Source organism: Octodon degus, unplaced genomic scaffold (assembly GCF_000260255.1).
Source record: "Octodon degus isolate 3935 unplaced genomic scaffold, OctDeg1.0 scaffold00014, whole genome shotgun sequence".
NCBI classification, from domain to species: Eukaryota; Metazoa; Chordata; class Mammalia; order Rodentia; family Octodontidae; genus Octodon; species Octodon degus.
This window is the reverse complement of record NW_004524590.1, coordinates 1,781,440-1,800,850: the sequence shown is the minus strand read 5'-3', so window position 1 is coordinate 1,800,850 and position 19,411 is coordinate 1,781,440. Positions and strand designations below refer to the sequence as shown.

The following is a 19,411-nucleotide window of genomic DNA, read 5'->3' as shown; positions in this document are numbered from 1 at the left end:
CCAGCTGCTCATCATCTATTTCCAAAATTGTCATATATCCCTGACAGACTTGTGGCTTTGAGTTTTTCTTCAAACTCGTATTTTTTTAGGTTGTCCTCAGGCAGTAAACTTCACACCATGTGTGGTATGGCCCAGGTTTTTGTTTGAATATCACCAAAGATATATTACCTTGGGTTGTTTTTTCCCCAAGAGATTAAGCTTTTTGTTGGTACTGGGAATCGAATTCAGGATATTGTGCTTGTCAGGCAGGCGCTGTGCCACTGAGCTATATACCCAGCCCAAGATTCAGCTTTTCTGGCAAAGTCAGTTTAATTTACAAATCTAATAAAAGCAATGAACCTTCTTTCTGGAAACTGTTCATGAATAACTAAAAAAAAAAAAAAAACAACAAAAAAACACCCCAAACCAATGATAATGCCACTCACCACAAAAACAAAATGAAAAGCAAGTTTATAAAGGATCAAAAACATACAAAATATGGAGGCTACTACTTGGTTGGCTATCTTCAAAATTTAGAGGACTGCCAACTGCTACTCTGCGTAATTCATGTCACATGGTTACAAAAAAAAAAAGACGAAGAACAATTTTTAGCCATTATGATTTATTCTCTACAATACTTCATTAAAGAGTTCAATGATTTGCACTCAGAAGTTATATAGCCAAGAGGCAACCAAGTGTGATACAAAGAATTGGTCTGAAATCTTTGCACTGAAGGCCATACAGTCTCTTGCTTCAGGGAAATGGGAACAAAAATAAAAAGAACAAGTAGATCCCTAGGCTCTAGAAATCTTGATAGAAAAAAAAAATCAAGTTAGTGAAATTGTAGATGTTAACAGCATGGAAAACAGATCATGTGCAAAATATTAACACCCAGGACTTCTTTTGTATAGATGTTTTTTATTATAAACAGTAAAATATATGTCTCAACTACAAACCTTTCATGTGGAAAGGATATCTAACATGAATTGTTTCAGTATTATGCAGCGAAAAAGTTTTAAGAACCTCACAGTGGAAACAATCCAACACTGACAAACTAGTGATCAAAGACACTCTTAATGTAAAACAAAGACAATTCATAATTACAGGGAAAATGTCCTAGCTGTGGGTATTATGAGACAAGCCAACTTTCCAGACCAAAAGGCACTCACAGCTAGGGATGAAACACACTCTGAACCCAACCAGAAAGTTGGGCTGGTTCCTTACAACAGTGGTTACCTACTGTTCAGTGGCCCAAGAACAGGGAAAGCAGCAGGCAGGAAGCACCTCCTTTGCTCTCCCTCCAGACGTTGGCATGTACCAGCCACCCTCGTTACTGCTTTGGTCAAGCAAGTGGAAGGCAGATCTGCTCCAGCTCGGAGCTGCCACCTCCCTATGCAAAGCTGCCATGTGGATGATCCAGACCAGGTATGTTTCCTGAGAGCCACCTCCCCAATTCTCTGAGGGCACCATGACCACACACTTCCAGGTGGCTTCCTGACAGGCTCTGGTCAGGGTGGATTCTGCTAGGTCCCATGTAGCTTCCCTTGGCTGACTTCAGAGCCACCTGACGAGACAGGAGGAGCTCATGCAGCTCCACTGCCAGATTTGTTAGGAGCAGAGGGAGTGTGCAGGGAGTAAGGCTTCTTCACTCCAAAGCCACTGAGCCTACTTCAGTGTGATGCTGGGTGTCACCAGCCCTATTCTTGTGCACTGATTTCCCCCCCATTTTGGGGGCTTAAAAATTGTATTTTCTTAAATGGCAGGTATCCTACCCTACCCTCAATAAAATAAAATAAAGTAAAATCAAATACATACTATACACAGGAGAAGACAAATAGGGCAACATTTCTACAAGAAAAATAGGCTTGAGGAGCATGGCACTGTAAATGCTTGCATGACCAGTCTCACTGAGCGTGCTCAGGGGTGAAAGTTTAGCACCAATTTTTTTGCTTTTTTTAAATCTTTAGAAATCAAACAACTTTTAACGTAGAACACTTGAACAGTAATGAGTGTAGCCCTATATATCAATACTGTTGTACAAATTGGAGTGGGTGGCCTAGTCCAGAGCTGACCACCCTGACATCAATCCATGGCACCTAAGAGTAACTGTTGTCACACCTATAACAAGACATTGATCATCCTCAGTAGCAGGACATCATGAGATGACCCCTACATCTTCCTCTACACTGAAGGGGACTGTGGCAGGCCATGGAAACCCAGGACGGCAATTAGGGGAGCACAGCCTGGGCACCCTGATGTCACCCAAGTCTTCCTATATTCCGCAGTCCTGCCAGCAGCACAAAGCTGCTTTCTCTGACCAATCCTTCCAGGAACTGAAGGGCAATGCCTTATACTGCGCTCCACCCCCCACTTCCTGGGATAAAGCGCCAAAGATCTCTAAACTTGAATCAATGCCCATCTTAGAAAGCCACACCAACAACACACAAACTAAAAAAGTAAAACGTGTTCACTGGGTTGACACCCAATCCACTAGTTCTCCAAGCATGTTTTGGAGAACCAGTGTAGTGTCCCAGGACCCCTCTTCAGCTGGCCATCTCTTCCTGTGTCACTAGTAGTGCCTGAGACCCAGCATGCAAAGCCTCGGCCAAGTCCCCCAGTTCTATGGCCTTTGCTACCACATGAGTGAAGAGTCACGAGAGAAAAGGATGTGAAAGGAAACGTCACATGGAAGTTTAAATGACCCAGGAAAAAACAATTTGGACTATGCTCTGGTGGGGTTAAAACTCCCAGCATGGTAGGCAAGATAAAGATTTACCTTGTTTAATTAAACAGCTTTGCTCTAGAGTCTTATCAGGGACAGAAAGATCACCAGTCTTCCTACTTTATGCAAACTAGAAAAGTGAACTTGCCTGCTTAAGAGTCCCTCAGGATGTTTGCCTGAAAAGAAAACCAGCTCAGAGACCCCGAATTTTCTATGCCAACGAGCCCAACCCAACTGCCCGATTGCACATCTGTGCTTCTGAAAACCTAGATCCAGCAATATAGGCACTGCTGCCAGTAAGGAGTGAGGTAGCCAGGTGGTGACGAAGAGGCCTCTCTCTTCACACCTCACACAGTGATGACACAGGCCCTCCCACGGGCATCTGCACTCCAGTCGTCAGCAGGCCACACCACAGAGCTTGACTTGATGCAGGAAGACTGCCGGACGATCCAACTGAGAGTGGGCTGAGAATGTTAAACCGTCGTGGCTCATGAGAGAGATCTGCAACACCATCCACAGGCTTCTGATCTTGGTGTGGGTCTCTGTCCAGGATCCTCAAAGGACTCATGGCGCCCACGCTCAACCCTAACATGGCGTCCACTTATGAAGCACGGAGGTTGTGATCAACTCTTTGTATGCAATAAACTGGAAGTTTAAAAAAAGGAATTTAAAACAACCTAAAAATGTTTCTTGTTGGTCTCCGTTGCCCAGACTGCCAGGGGAATACACCTATTTAATCTGGGAGGCTGTGGGTGTGTGTGGGGTAAACCTCCACGGATCAACTCTAATTCCAGTGTGTGGCCAACACACATGTGGCAAATCACCAGAGCAGGGTCTTCAGCACCCACACAGCGATTCTCACTAGTCATGGAGAAGCCCCAATCCAGTGGAACCCCATACTGAGGAAAGGCTGAGATAAGGCTTGGGCCCCTCAAGTTCTGTGTCATTCAGTGTAACCCCACACCCCCTCGGTCAGTGGCAGGCAGACTTGGCAACGGAAGCTAGCATCATAAAATGGTGCAGTAATAGAAGTAACTGGACCAGGAAGAGGAGGCATCTGCTCCAATGATGTCATAGCCATTGGTGGCCACAGGGGGGTGGGACTGGTCATGCAGCCGTGTGTCAGGAGTAATGATTGTAGAGGGGCGGGGCATGAAGAGTGCCATTCTGGAAACAGTGCTGTCGAGAAGCAATGTACTCTGCATAACTGATTGTCACCTTCTCACTTCGGTACCTGTATAAGGAAACAGGCAAGGATATTAGGAAACTCAAACACATCAGGTAAAGTCAGTCAGCAGAGAAAACCAAAAGCTTATTTCCACATTTTGAAAGAATAAAATGGAAGACCAAGAGCAATCTTACTTACAGAAAATGAAAGACGGCACAAGAAAACAATGTTGTTATTACAAATGAACAAGATGAAAAAGCACAATCACAGTTCACCCCTGAGAATGTACTCAGCACATCCAACCTTGAAACGCTACATATGCTTATCATCAGGCTGCTCATAAGCAATCTGCTACTGGGGTCTGGATGAAGACTTTCAAGGTCAAATTACATGGGTGGCAGATTGGAAGATGGCTACACCAAAACCCAGTGTAAATTGCACATCCACTTTCAGGTTAAAATGAGGTAAATTTGACAGAAATGCAACTTCAGTTTGCAGAAGAGCAACAAACAAGTTATCATAACTAAAAGGGGCACAGATACCTAATTCTGGGTCAAATTCTGATGAAGCAGGTTAAAGGATCCTTGGCTATATAGGACAGGTCTCAATCCCCAGATGAATATGCCATATCACAGGGTCATCAGAACAGAGTTCATAGCACTTTGGCTTTGCTCTGGAAAGAGCCATGAGTCAGGATGCGAAGCATGGGGTGTTACAAACCTATGGAGCCTACTACAGACCACAGGAGCTGGGTGTGACAATCCTTACCCAGAGCCATCTCTTTCCCACTGTAATCACTCCTCCACTGCAAGGTGGTTATTCCTGAATTTTGACAGGGAAATGGCTGTTCAAATAAATTGTAATAATAATAGTAATAATAATAATGCTTTGTATTTGAAGAGTGTTTTTTTCTTTTCTTTTCTTTTTTGGTGCAGGGGATTGAACCCAGGGCCTTGTGCATGCTAAGCATGTGTTCTCTGAGCTTCACCCCCAGACCCTTTATTTTTGGAATTCAAAGCATTTCAAAAACACTGGGTTGTCTTCCAAATAGACCTGAAAGGCTATTATTAGATTATTCAGCATTTTACAGATGAGGGCCCAATAGAAGCCCACAGAAGCTAAACCTCTCAGTGCTTCCAACTTCAGTAGGGACAGGAAGAGAATTGACATCTACTGATCACCTACAGTGTTGCCTGGCCCTGGGCTAGAAATTCTCCACACCTATCACATCCTACAACAACCCTAAAGGATTAGCACTCACAGCTTACAGACAGGAAACAGGCTCAGAGAGGTGAATAACTAGATCAGGTAACACAGCTAGTCAGTAAGCAAGCTACGATTCCGACCCCAAGTTCTATGATGTAAGGCACTCTCCCCAGAGAAGCACAGTATCCAAAGAGGGGAGGCGTATCCTTTTAACTTTCTGTAAAAGCACCCGACTCTGCTGCATCCTTCCCCCTGACTATACCTTCAGTCAGTAAATGGTGCCTTAGCTGGCCCTGGACTTTTGACACTGGGAGCCTCTTCTACTGACTTCTGCTCCCCAACCTCCCAACCATGTGGGTCTGGTGAGACAGTCCTGATTCTCAGCAGGCCTAACTCTTGCCCAAGCCCACCATCAGCCTGGCCGTGGAAACGCACAGGACGCTGAGGGAGTATGGCTTTGTTCATGCTGCTTCCTCAGAACTTAAAACCTTAACTATTTTTCTTTGTTTTAGGGACATTAGCTGAGAAAACTTTTTTCTTCCCATTCCCATCGAGAGTATTCTCTATCCATCCCCTGCTACATGAAAATAACAAGGAAAAGGATAGGAGCTTACCTGGTGAGTTTGATCGTTTTTCTGAATTCACTGGTAATTGGAGCCTTAAAGCCACCTTTCCTGAGTAAGGAGTCTATTGTCTGGATCTGATCCCAGTCTGAGAAGAGAAACCATACCAGGTCAGCACAGATGGAATTCAAGGAGCTGCCAAGTCTGCTGGGGGAAAGGAGGGCCTGGGCACCAGCTTATGATGCACCCGGAGCACCAGACAGCCCAGTGGCAACTCAGAAATGAGACAGCACACCACCAAGTGGCACTGTGACTGTCCCCAGGCTCTTCTTCTGTGTCTTTCCTATTAGGTATCACCAAGTGTAATCCGCAAGGGGCAAACATGGTCCCCACTTAGATTGGCTTGTTGCTCATGCTGGAACCCAGGGAATGCCCTGTAAGAAGGACTGACTGCTTGCCTATTTGTTTACTTATATATGACTGCCTGGGTTAGTTCCCAAGTAGCCAAGATTACAAGCACACACTATTAGATCCAGCTAGGAAAGAGATTCAAATTCTATAGCTTAGACTTGTTTGTTTTTGGTACCAGGAATCAAACTCACAACCTGGCACCTGCCAGACAGGCGCATGCTGCTGAACAGTATCTCCCTACAGCTCAGACTCTTTCGAGTAGCTTTTTATTTTCTTTTGGAGACAGGGTCTCACTATAGTCTTTTGTGTTAGTTTGTTTACTGCGACAGGGTTTCACTCTGCAGACCTTGAACTCACTGTGATATTTTTGCTTCAGCCTGTAAGTGCTAGGATTTCAGGCATGGTGTGGGCCACCACACCTGGCTTGACTGGCCTTTCTTGGTTGATGATTTCTAGGAGTTGTTTTCTATGACACAGAACTGATACCAGGCAAGTATTTCTTAGGAAGCATGGAAACATTTATACTGTTGAATACTGCCTCTACCCCCTACTTTTCTGCAGTGCTGGGAAGTGAACCCAGGCCTCTGCACTGAACTACATTTCCAGGTCTTTTTATTTTTTGAGCTACAGTCTTCCTAAGTTGCCCAGGTATAAGACTTGAACTAGTGATCTTACTGCTTCTGCCTCCCAGAATGTTGGGACTACTGCCATGTGCCACCATGTCTGCCAAGGCTTCCTTCTTATGCCACATCCACAGTGCTTTTGAAAAAGTTGAAATACAAACACAATAGGAACTAACACAGCTATCACTTTTCATATAATACATTTATTAATATACTCAATTAGTATATTAAAACTTTAAAAAAGACCCATTTCCAAAAAGAAAGAAAACTGGTTACATACCACAGAAAACAGAAGAAAGATTTAATAGCAGTTTTCTTCTGGATACGCTTTTAAAGAAAAAAGCTGGACCGGGGAGATGGCTCAGTAGAATAAGTGCTTCCCTGGCAAGCGCAAGGGCCTGAGTTCAATCCTCAGTTCAGCAAAAAAACAAAAAACAAAAAACTGCCCAAACTATTTCCTATCATTAATGTCTTCATTATAAGAATTCATTGAAGGGCTGGGCTTGGTGGTGGTCACCTATTCCCAGCACTCAGGAACTGAGGCAAGAGGACTGCTTTGAGTTCAAGGTCATCTTGAACTGCAGTGAAACCTGTCCCAAAAGATCCACTCCTAATCATTGTTTTGCAATAGGTTCAACATCATTAGGTAATGCGTTCTTTAAAAACAGGAGGGTGTATGTTTTACCTTTGCCAAGTGTAACATATTCAGTGATGCATGATCCGAAGTTCAACACTCACTGATTTGGGCAACTTCTCTTTATAATGAACTTTAAGGGGGTAAGAAATAAAACTATTACAATTGGGCAAGTAAAGACAATTTTCTTCCTCTTTTCTCAGCTCCTAGGTTTCTTAGGAGCTGATCCTGGTGCTGTAAGAATATGGTATTAAAGATGGGTGTGATGGCACAGCTAATCCCAGCACTTAGGAGGCTAAGGCAGAAGAATTGCTATGAGTCTGCTGCATAGCAATAACCTGTCTCAAAACAAAAAACAGCCTTAAAGGGAAAAAAAATACATGTTTCGTAACAACTCAACTGAAAATAAATGATCAGGAGCAGCTCTTCTGTGACAGGGTTTCACTGTGCAGTAACAACTACACCTCACTTTTGTGTCCTTTAAATGACATGGCTAGGGGCTGGGATATAGCTCATCAGCAATAAGCACCTGCCTGGCAAGCACACAGTCCCAAGTTTGATCCCAAGTACGGCAAATAAATGGCTAAACATAAAAGGCATGGCTACTAATCGCACTGTTCACTAAATGTCCATTTGTCCAACTCACCTTGCTCCTTAGCAACCTCAGGCAAGTATGTGGCTGTGCGTTTGACGCCTTTCTCATTGATAAATTCAATTCGAATTCCATGGACCCCTACCTAAAGATATAACACAGTAAATGACATTTACTTATTTTAATAGAATTGCACATCTACATCGACCCTGTTCTCTGATCAGTTTGACCCATGGCTGAGAAGGGAAGAACTTGCTGCTCATGACTAAGGGGTAAAGGGCAACAAAGTTCAGCTTCAGGGAAAGGTTGAGTACATGTGTGTTCACCTCCCTGAGAATATGAAGGTTGTAGAAGTAAAATTTTTAAATAGCTTACCCAATAATTTTGAACCTTGTACCTTTAACCTATTTCATAAATAAGCATAATGGATCACAAGGTTTTTAATGAGTTTATGGCTTGTTCGTTTTTCTTGAGACAGGGTCTCTCTATGTAGCCCAAGATGGCCTCAAACTTGCAGTAATCCTCCTGCCTCAGCTTTCAGGGTGGAATTAGAGGCATGTGCCACCACGCCCAGCCTGAGTTCATGATTCTTCTTGGTACCTGATTCCTAATAAAAACTTGTCCGTAAGGGCTTTTCAAAAAGGACCTGGACTATTTTATGTTATCCCATATTTATTAAATACAGAGGGAAACAGAGGAGACTGGGGAGAAATGGGAAAATAAAACTTCTATATTTCTCCCCACTCCTAATAGATCAGTACTTCTGTTACCTGTCTTGCCCACAGTGGTACCCAGTCCCCACACCTCAGGCCCTCTCTCAGTTGAGGAGACATTGCCATGTACTAACCCGAACCCAAACGCAACGAGTTGCAGAGTTCCAAATGCAGCTGCTCTCACCTCCCAGTCCAGGTAATCACTGGCATCCTCAAAGTTAGTAAGGAGGGAGACAGAGCAGAAAAGTTTGGGCAGCTCCTCTCGGGTCAGGGGGGGAAATCGGCTGTCCTTAAGTGCACTGCAGGGGGACACAAAATGTAAGTAAGGCTGCTCCCAGTCAGGAGTCAACATTCCACGCTACAGAGCCCATATAGCTATGAATCCCTTTTTTTTTTGGTATTTGAATCAAACTCAGGACCTCACGCTTGCCAGGCAGACGCTGCACTGCTGAGCTATATCCCCAGCTATGAATCCTGAAATATGTAAGATGTATCTGTCATCCATCAATACCACAAGGTACTATCTGTGATTCTATTCACTATGTAGATGGGCACTGGTAAGTGACACACCAGATTAAAGTGCTCACAGTTCCTGATTATTAGGAAGAGAATGCTCAGAATGCATCACTTAGAGATGAGGTCAGACAGGATTTCTTCCATGTCTAACCAGTTTACATACAGTTCTTAATGTCTGGTGTCATTACCTGGTTAATGTGTATTCCCTGAGTCCTGAGTGAAGATTCATGGCTGAGAAGGTCCCAATGCAGCCACGAAGCCGCTTGTCCCGCCCTGTCTTCCATGTCACAAAGAGCGGACTGAAAAAAGAAAAACATAAAACATTCTCTAGCCCCAAATTAATAATGGGTAATGTTCCTCTTCATCTGTCGATTGCCCAAAAAGATGGTATGAATTGTAGCTACTTGAAGAACTCCAGAAGTTGCTCGGCAGTGGCTAGAAACATAGAAAAGCCCCTGTCCTCAAAGGCTGTTGGTGTAGCCTTTCCGAGGCACTACAGCGAAGCTTCCATGAACGCTGGTACATTTATGTGCTACTCTTCTTCATTGCCCAGGGCTCTACTCTTTCTTCTAAGTCTCCTCTCTTTACTTTTAGGTAGCCATACTGTCCAGCTCTACCCTTCTTGGCAACATTCCTTGTCAGAATATCTCCACACCCAAGAGTCTGGGAGCATTCGCTACAAGCCCACATTGTTTCCATAATTACAGCTGCCCTAGTAGCTACAAATACTTCTTGCTCACAAGTTTTTCATGAAAGAAAAACAATGCCTTCTCAAAAAAACTTTTTATTAGCATAAGCTGTCAATTCTTTTGTCACTGTTACAAAAGGCTGCTAGCAAATCTCTCAGCTTGGGGCCAGGAAGATGGCTCAGTAGAATAGCAAGTGCAAGGGCCTGAGTTCAATCCCCAGTTCCTCCAAAAAAGAAAAAAAGCAAATCTCTCAGCTAGTCACAGTTCCTTCCAATAAAGTACCTGTATCTAACTGTGCATCATGTGCACCTACAACCCAAGCACTCTGAAAGGTGCTTGGAGGATGCAGGAGGATTTCAAAGTTGAGGCCCAACTTTAGGCAACTCAGGTCCTGTCTCAAAATTAAAAAAAAAAAAAAATTAAAAGGCTTGGGGATGTAGCCCAGTGTGAAGGCCCTGAATTCAGCTGCCACTGTCACACAAAGCAAATGTACAGTATCAACCAAAGCTACTGTTCCCCAAAACCTTGCAAGACCCCTTACTACCCACAGGATGAATACACAAAGTTGTGAATACAACAGCCTACACCAGTGATGGCAAGGCTTTTAGAGCTTTGAAGATACAAACAGCCAATGGCAGCACACATGCCTAGCCACGCACACCAAGGTTACCACCTGTCTATCTATCTACTTATTTACTTCTTTTCTACCTGTTCCTTTAAATTTGCTGTACAGGCTCTCTAGATTTTGACCTGGCCTGGAATCTCCCTCTGCTCAACTGGGAGTTTTCTAGTCACGGTAGCACATAGCTCACTACCTCAAGTTAAGTCAGCCCATTTCTCCATTTCCTGTCCTCAGACACACTCACTCACACAGAGACAAACTCCCCTCTACTACTAGTTAGCAATGTGGGTGACTTGTCAGCTCAATGCCAAGTACCCAAAGGCAAGGACCTTTTCTCTACACTCTTTTATCCTCATTCAGAGCTCTGCACAGCCCTCAGGGTATCAACACCTGAGACAGGAATGATCTTAGATCAATGGATTCTTCAAAAGCACTCCCCACCAAAACAAAAATCAAATGCAACAGTGTTCCCGAAAGCCAGCTGAGAGCTGCTTCCAAGTTTGAGGAAGAACACAGGAATACACTACTTTCACTTATATTTCACTGATACCTTTTAAAAGCATCAGCTCATACTACTACCACTACCAAAAAATCCAAAATCAGCCAAGACAAAGAGCATCAACAGCTCCCAATGACTGAGCTCCTTGTCTCCCTCCTGGCTTCAGATATTCACGAGTCACAAATCACTTGGACTTCAGTATTACTGAAGTGCCTAACAGTGTGGTTTCTAGACATGAGAGGTTAAATGACCTATCACCACGCCAACCTGGAATGAATATCCTGATCTCTAGATTATCTACGTGTATCCTCCAAACATAATCCAGCCGGCCCCTCCCACTACTGAACCCACTGAACAATTTAAAGAGCACCTGAACGCATCTCTTCACTGTGCTCTATGTTCAAGCTTAATCAGCAGCGGGCTCTTGGAAAGGAATGCACTCAGAAAGCTAGCTGCACTGTGCCCTCCACACAGTCCCCACACTCCCTTTACTCACTAGGGGTCATTGGTGAATCTAGGAAGTCGTGGCTGAGGGAAGCCGTAGAGGTGACAGTAGAGCACATCAAAGCAGTAGCAGCACATCTCTGCAGTCACCACCAAATTCTTCGTGGCATTGGCAGTTCCATTGGGCCGGGGAAGAGGGCTCAGCGCTCCCGATGTAGGATTCATCCGTGTGATGGGAGAGTTTCCAGGTCCCAGAGTTAAGTCCGACACGTTCTCCCGCCCACTGCTGTTGTCCACATGCTGGTGGTTTTGAAGAGGTCCTGAACTAGCGCTGGGGACAGTAGTGGACTGGCTTCCGTGACTGTGCGTCCCACTTGCAGACAATTTGGGCTTCTTGACCCCACAACAGCCTGCTGCCAACCTGGGCTCGAGTGGAGGAACACAACGTCTCTTTCCCATCCTGACTTGGTGCTCGTGGTCTGGAATGCTGCAGAACCCTAACCCAAAAGAGAACGGTTAAGTGCTGACTTGAATGGCTGAAAGGACAAGTGGCACACACCTGTAGCCCCAGCACTCTGGCAAGCTGAGGGAGGAATGAAAGTCTGAGCATAGCCCAAACAACTCAGGGAGACCTTCAAATAAAAAAATAGGGCTGGGGATGCAGCTCAGCTATGAAGGCCCTGGGTTCACTATCCATTTCTGGAAAAAGGGAAAGAAAAAAAAAAAAAAAAAAAAAAACCAAGAACAAAAATCAGAGAAAAGGATGTGCACAGACCAGGTAATCATCAAATTATCTTTTCTACTCAAACCTCTGGGTTACATGATCCAAAACAGTGGCAGAACAGGGCTATAAGAGCCTACACCTAAACCAGACTCCTAACTTTTCTTAAGGGGGACTATGAAATCTTGGTACAGGGGGTTAAATCCAGGCCTTTTGGACTGAGCTAGATGCCCAGCTGTTTTAATGTGATTTAACTGAGGACAGGGTCTTGCTGAGATCCTAAGATGCTAGGCTCATCAACTTTTTTTTTGGTACAAAAGAAAATCGAACTCAGAACTTTGTGCTTGCCAGGCAGGTGCTTGTGCCACTGAGCTATATCCCAGTCATCTTTTTTTTTTTTTTTTTTTGCAGTACTGGGGATTGAACTCAGGACCCTGTACTTGCCAGGCAAATGCTTATTCTACTGAGTTATCTCCCCGGCCCTTCAATTTTTTTAAATCCTCCTGAGTGCCTGGTCAGTTCTCCCTTCCCTGCACTCAGGGCAGAAGGTGGAGCTGGCCTGGAACAGTGCCTGCCCCTGATCCATCAAGACTGTTTGCTTTCTCTACCTTTTTTACAGGCTTCACATTGAATCATCTTATTTTTAAAGAACTTTAGAGGCATTTTCAAGCTTTTCCTTGTTAACCACATCTTCTCAGCATTTTCCTCATCTCTAACTTAAATCTGTGTGACTTCAGACCTAGACAGGAGCGAGGATGAAAAGCAATTAGCTGTCACTGTGAAAAGGGCACCTCTTCTACAGGCTCCCACCCGGCCACCTCCAAAGCTACCTGTTTACAGCCCCTCCCTCATTCTCTTTAATTCCCCTCTGAACTCACTCAGATTTCTATGCCTCTATATCCTTTCAAGACCCTATTCAAAAATTGCAACCAGGCAACCTTTACCCACACAAATAGCCCAAGCTTCATAGTCCTTTTGTGAGGTAGCCATTTCTGCCCTGTCATAGTCAGGGAGAAAAACACAAAGCCAGCCAGCTTTAGAAAATTTGTATCACATGGGAGGGGGGGAGCACGGCACAGCATTCCATATGATGTTATAAAGGGGAGGAAAAGGGGAGGAAGGGACACATATGTGCGTGTGGTGTTTTTGTTTTTGCCTTATTTGGGACTGAACCCAGGTCCTTCACATTGCTAAGGTTTTTTTTTTTTTGTTTTTTTAAGGCAGTGCCTAAGTTGCTAAAATGCCCCTAAGTAGGTTCAAACTTGTAATCCTGTCTCAGCCTCCCACTGTGCTGGGATTACAGGCATACATCACCATGCCCAGCTACACTTTATGCTTTTTAAGAAAAAAAACTTAAAACTATATTCTATTTGGGCATGGTAATACATGCCTGTAGTCTCAGTTCTCTGGGGAGGCTAATTCAGGAGAATCTTTAAGTTTAAGCTAGCCCAGGCAACTTTGAAATGTGAGGAGACACGGTCTCAAGAAATAAGAAAACAGGGACTAGTGGGATGGCTCAGTGGTCTAAAGCACCTACTTAGAACAAGCTTAGCAAAGCACAGGGACCGCGGTTCAATCTCCCAGCACCACATGCCAGCCAGCCCTGCCCCCTGGTGGGCTGAGCTGGCCACACACACACACACACACACACACACACACACACACACAAATAAATAAATAAATAAATAAAATTTTAAAAAAAGAAATAAGAAAACAAAAACAAAATCAAACAACAACAAACTATCTCACAGTGCTGAGGATATACCTCAGAGCAAACATTCTTAGTTCAATCCCCAGACTCCACCTCCAAAGTTTCTCTTTCTCAAATCAGGAAAACAAACCCTAGTTATTTCAATGTTAACACCAAAAATGCTGGTGTGATGGTGTTCCCCTGTAATCCCAGTACTCAGGAGACTGAGGTAGGAGGACTGCTGCTGAGAGTTCAAGGCCAGCCTGGGCTACTCAGCAAGACCCTACCCTGTCTCAAAAAACAAAAAGAAATTATAAAATTCTGCTGACTTGAACCAGGGCTATCTATAACTCAGTGGCACATGCGCATGCCTGGCAAGTGCAAGGTCCCAACTTCTATCCCTGGTACCAAAAAAAAAAAGAAAAGAAAAGAAAACAACAAAGAAGAATCTGCTAACTTGAAAGAAAACTGTGCTTTCTTCAAGATATTACAGAAGTAAACACTCTGGCACACATATGTACATACACATACAACACACACTATCTTAGCTATGTTTTCCTACTATTCGCGAGGGTAGCACTAAACTCTCCTAGCATGCTGCTCAGGTTGGCAACTGGACGTAAGCAAGTCCCTGTCCCAACTGCCCAATGTGCTGGGCCTCCCCAACCATAACTGTACGTATGTATCCATGCATGTATATATTTACTTATTTATATTTTTAGGGCCAGGGATCAACTCCGGGCCTCATCTATGCTAGGTAACCATTTTACCACTGAGCTAAATCCTGAGCCCTGTACACTTTTATTTTTTCTTTTTTAAGCACAATTCTACAACATAGTATTTTGGTTGTAAATAATTTATCTCTTCAGTTTCAATTAGATAAAATTTTTAAGAAGTATTGTTTTGGGCCAGGGAGATAGCTTGGTGGTCCAAGAGCTTCCTGGCAAGCACACAGACTCAGGTTTGATCTCCAGTACTGTATGCCGTGCTGAGCTGGCCACCAAAACTGGGCATGGTGGTGCACACCTGTAATCTCAGAGCTGGGCACTACAAGTCTGAGTCTGAGCTGTGTCAAGACCCTGTACCAAATAAATTAATTAAAAATGTGTTTAAAAAAAAAGTATTGGGGCTGGTGAGATGGCTCAGTGGTCTAAAGCACCTACTTAGAACAAGCTTAGCAAAGCACAGGGACCTCGGTTCAATCCCCCAGCACCACATGCCAGGCAGCCCCGCCCCCTGGTGGGCTGAGCTGGCCACACACACACACACATACACATACACATAAATAAAATTTAAAAAAAAATTTAAAAAAAGTATTATTGTCTTTTGAGACACAGTCTTACTACAGCTTTTTTTTTTTATTTTAGGGAAGGGTCTACAGGGTGTTTAGGGTCTCACTACTACATCAGACCGTAGTGGTCCACCTATTTACAGCCTCCCAAGAGTTGAGATTACAGGTGTGTGCCACCATGGCCAGTCTCAATTGCCCGTCTCAGCGTGCCCTGGGAATCGAACTCCTGGCCCCTGCTTGCAGGTGCTTTAATCTGCTGAGCTATCTGGCTGGCTCTACAGCTGGTTTTAAACTCACTATGTAACCCAGGCTGGCCTCTCTAACCCACTGAGATTCCCATGCCTCAGCCTCCTGAGTGCTGGGATTGTAAGAGTACACCATTATGCCTGGTTTGTAAGTATTATTTATGTGGTTCACATATGCATATCCTTGACAAAATGCACATCTCAGGCTCTTCTGGGTGAAATGAAAGTTGTTGTAGCCAAGGAATAATACTTTGCAGAGTTCAATGTCTGGCTTAAGATATGTTTCTTAAAAAAGAAACAAAACAGGCTTTGTTTTGAGACTTGTACGCTCGACATGATAAAACCAAAGATGAGGTAGACTAATTCTAACACTTGTCTTTACTTACACAGCTAAGAGGGAGCACGGGTTATGGTAAAAAATATTGCCTCTAAAGCCTGAGTTCAAATCCTGGTCCCTCTAAAACTGATTCCTCTCTTAGGTCAGACTGAGTCTGCAGCAGCGGGGAGAAAGAATTTTATAAAGGCCTGAAGCAGGGCACGGCATGTGGTAAGGTCATCACCCTCCCACTGGGGGGTCGCATCCAGACACCCAAGACAAGCCATGTGCACAGGACGCAGTTAAGGACTCTAGGGAATCCTCTAAACCTTCAGCCTGGCAGACTACATTACCATGATTTTATAGAGGGACTTCAGGACACAAGTAAGAACCTGCCCAGAGCCACACTGCCATTAAGTGGCAGGCCTATGATTTGAATCACAATCTGTCTCACCAAGCCACACGAAAATGAGACCTGCCAGTACAACAACTGCTACTGGATTCAGCCCCTCTCCTAAGGGTATGAACGCGCCCCCCCAAAGGGCAGGGCTTGGCAGTGCAGCCAGTAATCCCAGCTCCCAGCATCTGAGAAGCTGATGCATGAGGACCCCTATGAGTTTGAGACCATCCTGGTGGGACCTTACGCCAAAAAAACAAAACAAACCACATCCTGGGATGTACAATACAAAAAACAAAACAACAAAAAAACCACCCCACAAATCACTGTACAGAAGCTTGCCAACAAAAGCAAGTAGGAAAAAAGATTATCAAAACCCAAAGCCCAAAGTTGACATTTCAGCTATCACCCAGAAAATGATAAGCACTCCCCTGCATTCCTGTCAATAGAATCCATCACGGATGCTGTGGCCAGGGCTCTCACCTGACTCTGTTTACCTCACACTTAACTATGGGCCACGTGCAGGTTTGCTTTAAGGCACATGTTAGGATGAAACAGCAGAACTAATCCAAAAATCTGGCAGTCAGCAAGAGCAATGGAGTTCAGAGGTTCTGCCTCTGAATTCAAAAAATTCAGAATTCAAAGAATGGGATGAAACATTAAGATTTAAGAAAGGTCTATTAAAAAAAAAAAAAGAAAAAAAAGTCTATTATTTTCATTATACCAAATCATACCTGAAGGAAAAGCCAACTGTCATGAAATTCAGGTTTTCCTCACTTAGCAACCTGATCTGGTGAAAGACCCTATAGCAGAACAACAAAGGAGGCTTTCAAAGCACATGGGTAGGGCCCGCCAGATAGCTCAGCGGATTAAAGTGCTTGCTTAGGCAGATGCAGGGACAGGGTTCGATTCCCAGTGCGTGCTGGCCCCGCACCTGGTGCCCAGAGATGTTGACTGAGACTGGGCATGGTGGCACAGTGCCTGTAATCCCAGCCCGTGGGAGGCTGAAAACAGGAGGATCACTGCAAAGTCTTCTCTGTGTAGTGAGACCCTGTACTAAATACATCAAACAAACAAAAAAGCACATGGGAGGGGCCAGGGAGATAGCTCAGTAAAATAAGCACTTGCCTGGCAAGTGCAAGAGCCTGAGTTCAACCCCCCGTTCTACCCCCCCCAAAAAAGCACATAGGTGCAGGGTACGGATGAACCAGGCTAGAAGACTGTCTAAAAGCAGTCACTGATGTGAAGCAGTGCATGTTAAATTGATACCTAGCATTTATATTTACCAATTCTTCCCTACCTTTCCACATTATGAGAAGGAGTTTTTTAGGGTTTTTTTTTTGTTTTGTTTTGTTTTTTACTATTTCAGGCTGTCTTAAGGGCAGGTCTGGTACAGTTTCTGGAGCTAGGAATGGAATTGCTGTCCTATGCACCTGCCTGCATTTACTCAAGCGGCACTTTAAACAACTGAGCTATCCGGCAAAGCCCCTACCTTTCCAAATTATGACCTGACATTGACAGAACCAATCAAAATCTTGTGGCTCTGTAGGCCCAGGGATTTTTCTGGGAGGCCACTAAGCAAACAATTCAACCAATAATCTCAATTAGTTACCAATGTAGAGTCAGACAGTACTTTCTGCATCATAAACATTTTATGGTTGAATGCACTGGTGCGGACCTGTAAACCCAGGGCTCAGGGTCATGAGTTTGAGGCCAGTCTGGGGTACACAGTCAGCCCAGGATACACGGTATGACCCTGTCTGAAGCAAACACACATCCCAGAACATAAGAAAATAAAACTCAGAAGGCATTTCTTGGGCTAAGGGTGTAACTCAGGGGTACAGTGTCTGCCTAGTGTCACCACTTGAGGTGCCCTGTGTTTGATTCCTGGTATGTACTGTAAGAAGCTGCAGACACACTCTGCTCAAGAGGTACTTGGTACCTCAAAAGCTTGACCTGAGGCCTCTGTGACTGCAGCAGAATAAACTTCATAGCAGCATTTCAATGGATACACTATCCATCTGACACTATCCATCTGTATGACCAGTTAAAACGAACTCTACAGAATGACACATTCTCTGCTTCTTCTTCCTTTTTTTTTTTTTTTTTGTGCCTGGGGAATGAACTCAGGGTCGACACAAAGAGCAACATCTTCAGCCTTTTTTTTTTTTTCCCAATTTTTATTTATTTATTTATGTGTGTGTGTGTGTGTGTGTGTGTGTGGCCAGCTCAGCCCACCAGGGGGCGAGGCTGGCTGGCATGTGGTGCTGGGGGATTGAACCGCGGTCCCTGTGCTTTGCTAAGCTTGTTCTAAGTAGGTGCTTTAGTCCACTGAGCCATCTCACCAGCCCATCTTCAGCCTTTTTTGAGACAGGGTTTTGCTAAGTTGCCAGGCTGAACTCATACTTGCAGTATTCCACCCTCAGCCTCCCAGAGCACTGGAACTATAGGTGGGAAATCGCATCTAGCTAATACCCTGCCTCTACTACAACTACATGTGAAATTGTTCTCACTTCTTCCCAAACCTCATAAGAACTACCAATGATGGCACTCTGACCTACACAGGTTACTGTGAAGCTAGTTGCTCTGCAGTAAGTGGACTCAGGTATAAAACCCTTTGTTGAATTAAAATATGCAACCACTGTTATCCTGCCAGGCCTTGCTGGCTGAGTGAGACTCTTGCAAAACTAAGTTCTAGGAGCACCTCAAGAGCTAGAAGCAATAATCTCCTTTCCCTACCGCGCAGCTGCTTTGAAACAATGAGAATGCACTACATTAAGCTTCCACCAGATAGAAAAAGTCCCCATACTTCAACAGAAAGCTAGAGAAAATAAAAGAACAGTTAAGACTTCTCAAGACTTTTTCCAAGACAGGGCCTTATACCAGGTTCAAGCTGGCCTTAAACACACCACCTACCTCAGACCTGCTTATGTCTCCTCAGTGCTGGAATTACAGATGTGTAGCACCACACTGGGCCCTCTCAAGACAACCTTGTAGGGCTGGAGATATAATTTAGTGGAAGAGCACTTGCCTAGTATGTGCAAAGCCCTAGGTTCAATTCCCAGGACAGAAAAAAAAAAGAAAAACAGACAACCATGTAAGTCAAATTCGTGTTCAAAGTCACTGCTCCTTCCTCAGAATGTTGCTTAATCCTCACCACCTGTCTTTATAGGACACACTGTAACAGTCAGGAGTAAGGCACTGTAAGGCCTACAAGGAGGATCACTGGGGGACCCTCCCCCTGGCTCTGGTGGAGAAACAGTAGTGCTCCAGAGGGAAGCTTACAATGCCACTGAGAAAGTCCAGCTCAGGGAATCAGCCAGAGCCTGAGAGGCCTGGCAGCATCTGTGGCTTTTTAATATATATATAT

The 19,411-nt window shown here is 44.4% G+C and overlaps 1 protein-coding gene across 2 annotated transcripts in view; it reads right to left on the bottom strand.

Moving 5' to 3' along the window:
- Positions 1-213: 213 nt before the first annotated feature.
- Positions 214-19,411, bottom strand: part of Ammecr1l (AMMECR1 like) — a 25,128-nt gene continuing 5,930 nt past the window's right edge. For both annotated transcript variants that reach the window (XM_004626316.3, XM_023709709.1), the window contains exons 3-8: positions 11,434-11,878; positions 9,316-9,426; positions 8,796-8,910; positions 7,953-8,043; positions 5,690-5,786; positions 214-3,935 (exon numbers count right to left, since the gene is read on the bottom strand). In XM_004626316.3, coding sequence (XP_004626373.1) covers positions 3,824-3,935; positions 5,690-5,786; positions 7,953-8,043; positions 8,796-8,910; positions 9,316-9,426; positions 11,434-11,840 — 933 coding nt within the window. In that variant the 5' untranslated portion in view covers positions 11,841-11,878 and the 3' untranslated portion in view covers positions 214-3,823. The remainder of the gene's footprint in view (positions 3,936-5,689; positions 5,787-7,952; positions 8,044-8,795; positions 8,911-9,315; positions 9,427-11,433; positions 11,879-19,411) is intronic.